This window comes from Aulonocara stuartgranti, assembly GCF_965226115.1.
Source record: "Aulonocara stuartgranti genome assembly, chromosome: 18".
Taxonomy (NCBI): Eukaryota; Metazoa; Chordata; class Actinopteri; order Cichliformes; family Cichlidae; genus Aulonocara; species Aulonocara stuartgranti.
Window position 1 is genome coordinate 4,692,214 of NC_138954.1, and position 4,602 is coordinate 4,696,815.

At 41.4% G+C, this 4,602-nt stretch overlaps 1 protein-coding gene across 1 annotated transcript; it reads left to right on the forward strand.

The window, feature by feature from the left end:
- The first annotated feature begins 543 nt into the window (after nucleotides 1-543).
- Nucleotides 544-3,480, forward strand: LOC309694543 (tripartite motif-containing protein 16-like). The gene has a single exon (XM_082514723.1). It carries the CDS (start codon nucleotides 704-706, stop codon nucleotides 2,375-2,377), a length of 1,674 nt encoding a protein of 557 aa, XP_082370849.1. The 5' UTR covers nucleotides 544-703; the 3' UTR covers nucleotides 2,378-3,480.
- Nucleotides 3,481-4,602: the final 1,122 nt, after the last annotated feature.

Below are 4,602 nucleotides of genomic sequence, written 5' to 3' on the forward strand. Positions count from 1 at the left end.
GCCCTGCCCTCCAGCACTATCAGCAGCAAGAGCAGAAGCAACCCCCCAAACAGCAACATTGTACCCCATCAGGTAAAAAATGGGCTACGTTTGCTTTGCATTGTGCCCACCTGATGACAGTGATGTAGTGTGATGTGATTCCATATTAGATTCTTGATGAATGTGGGTTGTTGTTCTTCAGCCTGCTTCTATGTGCCCTTTTTAACTGTGAGCACCCGCCCCTTTAAACATCTCTGCACTGCCCTGACTAAATGTATATATAAACTGTCTCTATGGTTTACAGTCTGAGTCTGACAAGCTGTCAGCTGTTCATTTCTGCTATTTGAATTGTTAAAAGAAACAAACTATTCATTTAGCAGATTAACAAAAAGAATAGAGAGGCATCCAGTTATTGACATTTATATTATTTAGTTAAAGGTTTGAACAGAAAAACAATTAAACACAGAGCCTCTTCCTGCTTTCTGGAATGAATCGCAGCATGAAAACCCTTCCTCTTCTTCCTGCTCTCTAGCTCAGCACCTCCTGTCTGTCCATATCGTTCTGTGTTCCCTCCCCTTTAGATCTACATTATGAAGATGGGTGTAACCAACATGTGTTAGAGCTGGCAGGCCCCATTCACAGCAGCAACACTTGTTGTTCAGATCAGACCAGTTTCTATATTAAGGAAGTGAAACTTACACAATCACTGACACTGAGAGGAGAAATGGCGCAGAAAGGAGTTCAGCTAGACCGAGAAACCTTCTCTTGTTCGATCTGTTTGGATCTACTGAAGAATCCGGTGACTCTTCCCTGTGGACACAGCTACTGCATGAAGTGTATTGAAAGCTTCTGGGATGAAGAGGAAAAGAAGAAAATCTACAGCTGCCCTCAGTGCAGACAGACTTTCACAGCGAGGCCTGTCCTGGTGAAAAGCACCATGTTAGCAGTTTTAGTGGAGCAGCTGAAGAAGACTGGACTCCAAGCTGCTCCTGCTGATCACTGCTATGCTGGACCTGAAGATGTGGCCTGTGATGTCTGCACTGGAAGAAAAATGAAAGCCTTCAAGTCCTGTTTAGTCTGTCTGGCATCTTACTGTGAGAAACACCTTCAGACTCATTATGATGTGGTTCAATTAAAGAAACACAAGCTGGTGGAGCCCTCCAAGAAGCTCCAGGAGAACATCTGCTCTCGTCATGATGAGGTGATGAAGATGTTCTGCCGTACTGATCAGCAGAGTATCTGTTATCTCTGCTCTGTGGATGAACATAAAGGCCACGACACAGTCTCAGCTGCAGCAGAAAGGACTGAGAGGCAGAGAGAGCTGGAGGTGAGTCGACAAAACATCCAGCAGAGAATCCAGGACAGAGAGAAAGATGTGAAGCTGCTTCAACAGGAGGTGGAGGCCATCAATCAGTCTGCTGATCAAACAGTGGAGCACAGTGAGAAGATCTTCACTGAGCTGATCCATCTCATCCAGAAAAGAAGCTCTGATGTGAAGCAGCAGATCAGATCCCAGCAGGAAACTGAAGTGAGTCGAGTCAAAGAGCTTCAGGAGAAGCTGGAGCAGGAGATCACTGAGCTGAAGAGGAAAGATGCTGAGCTGAAGCAGCTCTCACACACAGAGGATCACATCCAGTTTCTACACAACTACCCCTCACTGTCAGCACTCAGTGAGTCTACAGACTCATCCAGCATCAATATCCGTCCTCTGAGCTACTTTGAGGATGTGACAGCAGCTGTGTCAGAGGTCAGAGATAAACTACAGGACATTCTGAGAGAGGAATGGACAAACATCTCACTGACAGTCACTGAAGTGGATGTTTTACTGTCAGATCCACCAGAGCCAAAGACCAGAGCTGGATTCTTAAAATATTCATGTGAAATCACACTGGATCCAAACACAGCAAACACATGGCTGTTATTATCAGAGGGGAACAGAAAAGCAACATTAATGGATCAACAACAGTCTTATTCTGATCATCCAGACAGATTCACTGTATGGTTGCAGGTCCTGAGTAGAGAGAGTCTGACTGGACGTTGTTACTGGGAGGTGGAGTGGAGAGGGGGAGGAGGTCGAGTAGCAGTCGCATACAAGAATATCAGCAGAAAAGGATGGGGTAATGAATGTGGATTTGGATATAATGACAAATCTTGGTCATTAGATTGTTACAACAACAGATATATATTTTGGTACAACAACATTGAAACTCCTGTCTCAGGTCCTCGTTCCTCCAGAGTAGGAGTGTACCTGGATCACAGAGCAGGTATTTTGTCCTTCTACAGCGTCTCTGAAACCATGACTCTCCTCCACAGAGTCCAGACCACATTCACTCAGCCGCTCTATGCTGGACTGAGGCTTTATAATGGAGACACTGCTGAGTTGATTAAAGTGAAATAGACTGAAGTCTTTCATATTGTTGTAAGTTTAAATCTGTATTTTAGTTCCCTTTTAGTTTCTCTCCATCATTATTGTGGTATTTATGTGCTGCACATAAATCAGATGTCAGTCAAACATTATGGGCAGTACCTCGACATCTTCAACATGTTGTCTTGATGTTTTTACGTTTTATAGGTGGAGCTCTTTCCTGTGTCTGTTCAGCCATGGAGACTATCAATGCTTATGGATATTTTTATTTGAAAAATTTCTCCACATGACAACATAAACTTCTCTATCTTCTAAATGTTTACTGAATATTTTTCTTAGGTATTTGTATGTTGTTGTTTCTCTTCACTGATCTTAACAGAGAAGTCTACAGACCTTCCTTTATCACACAGATTTTATTCTCATTTGTACATTTATAAAGAAAACAATTAATTACAGAGCAATAAGAAATTTTAAGAAAGTGCACTATATCATAATTTATAGTAAAGTGTATTAAAGCATCGTTAGTTAGTCACTTATTTAGTTTGGAGCTGTATCATCTGACACTGTAGAAACATTTCCTCCAGCTTCAGCACAGAATGTTAAAAACAGAACTATTAATGAGAACAAACAGTAGGAACACAGTATCAGCAAACATCATGGCTTAAAATGGAGAGTAAAAATCTAAAAAGAAATAAACAAATTAGTAAAAAGGATTTCCTGTTGACATGTTATTGGTCCTATCTTGTCTGCAGCACCTCCAGGATGCTTCTTATATGTTTCTGGTTATTTTTGCACCAATTTTAGTTTTTGTCAGTAGGAAGTTCAAGTTCAACTCAGTGTGTTTGTTTGTTTTTTTCAAACTGATGCCTGACCTTGAACACCAAACATCTGTCAATAAAGCAATGATATAAAATGCTTATATTAGTACTGAAAAACTGCATATCCACTTTACAAATATAAATAATGATATAAATCCACAGCTGAACTGGAGGAGCAGCTGATCTAGTTCACTCATGTGTTTCTGGACTAAGAGTTGGAGCAAATACCTTATGATTCAGTGATGTTTGTTTTTGTTAAATATTTTGTAGATCCAAGAGTGAGTTTGACTCATGATGATGATGTTCCGAATTAAACAAAGTTGGTCACAAATTCTTCAAAGCTGTTTATTAAGAATATATTCACTTGGACTCATGAGACAGGCTTGTGATCCAAGGGAGCCATCAACTGGACAATTACTGACATGACAACAAAAAAGCTAAGTACAGAGGGGGGAACAGAGGTGAAAATACTTGCTTTAAAGGATTGTAATGTTTCCTTTTAAAATAAGTCTCTAAGGTCAGACAAAGGGACAGAAACTCATAGCTTTCTACCAGCCCAATGACAAAACTATAAGTTGTTTTTTAACATCTACTTTTTCATCTATTTGGCAGTCACAGTGAAAAGTATAAACATTGGCACGCTTTGTCTTGTGATTCTGCTGTTCGTAAAAAATGACCATGCGCAAAGTACCAGACTTTAAGGCTTTGACTTGATGCCAATGGCCTGAGGAGGACAGTATTACCCTTGGACATGTGTAGTCTGCCGTCTACTCAATAGAAGAACAAGAAGCGCGGAAATGGCACAACTGTCTTCAGTTTCTGGGAGAGTTTAACAATGAGAGACTGATGATGCAGAAGAAATCTCCGTGGTTAAAAACATTAAAAACAGTCGTCCAGGATGATGAGATCCGCCACTGGCTCAGACTGCTGTATATCAGCCGGAGACCCGAGATGAAGTCACGCAGCAGGTATGTAAAACTGTGATGTTCTCAATGAACTAACACAGGAACGATCTGAGCTCAGTCTGTAAGCTAACAGGCTAAAATCAGAGAGCAGCTAATCAAACAAGTGCGTCCGTTTTTTTTAAAGGTCAACTTTTAACAATAGACTTTCATGAGACACATCAAAACCAAACAGGGAGGGAAAGCTTCGGTTTTCTGCACTGTGCCACAGTTCGCTGTCTGCTTCGGTTCACGACGCCTCACTCCGGGGCTACAGACAGTTCTCTGCCGCCTGTGGTGCTCCTCACCTCCGTCTGCACCCACAGACTTCCCGAGGTGGAGGCAGGCCGGCAGGGACTTTGAGAGATGGGCTTTACTTTCAAAAATACCCCTTAATCAGGGTCTAACTCACTAAAAGATGGCCACATGTCTCTCTCCAACTTAATCTCTTTCTTTTAAGTAATTGTTTTTCATTGAAATGAAATTAATTGTTCAATAA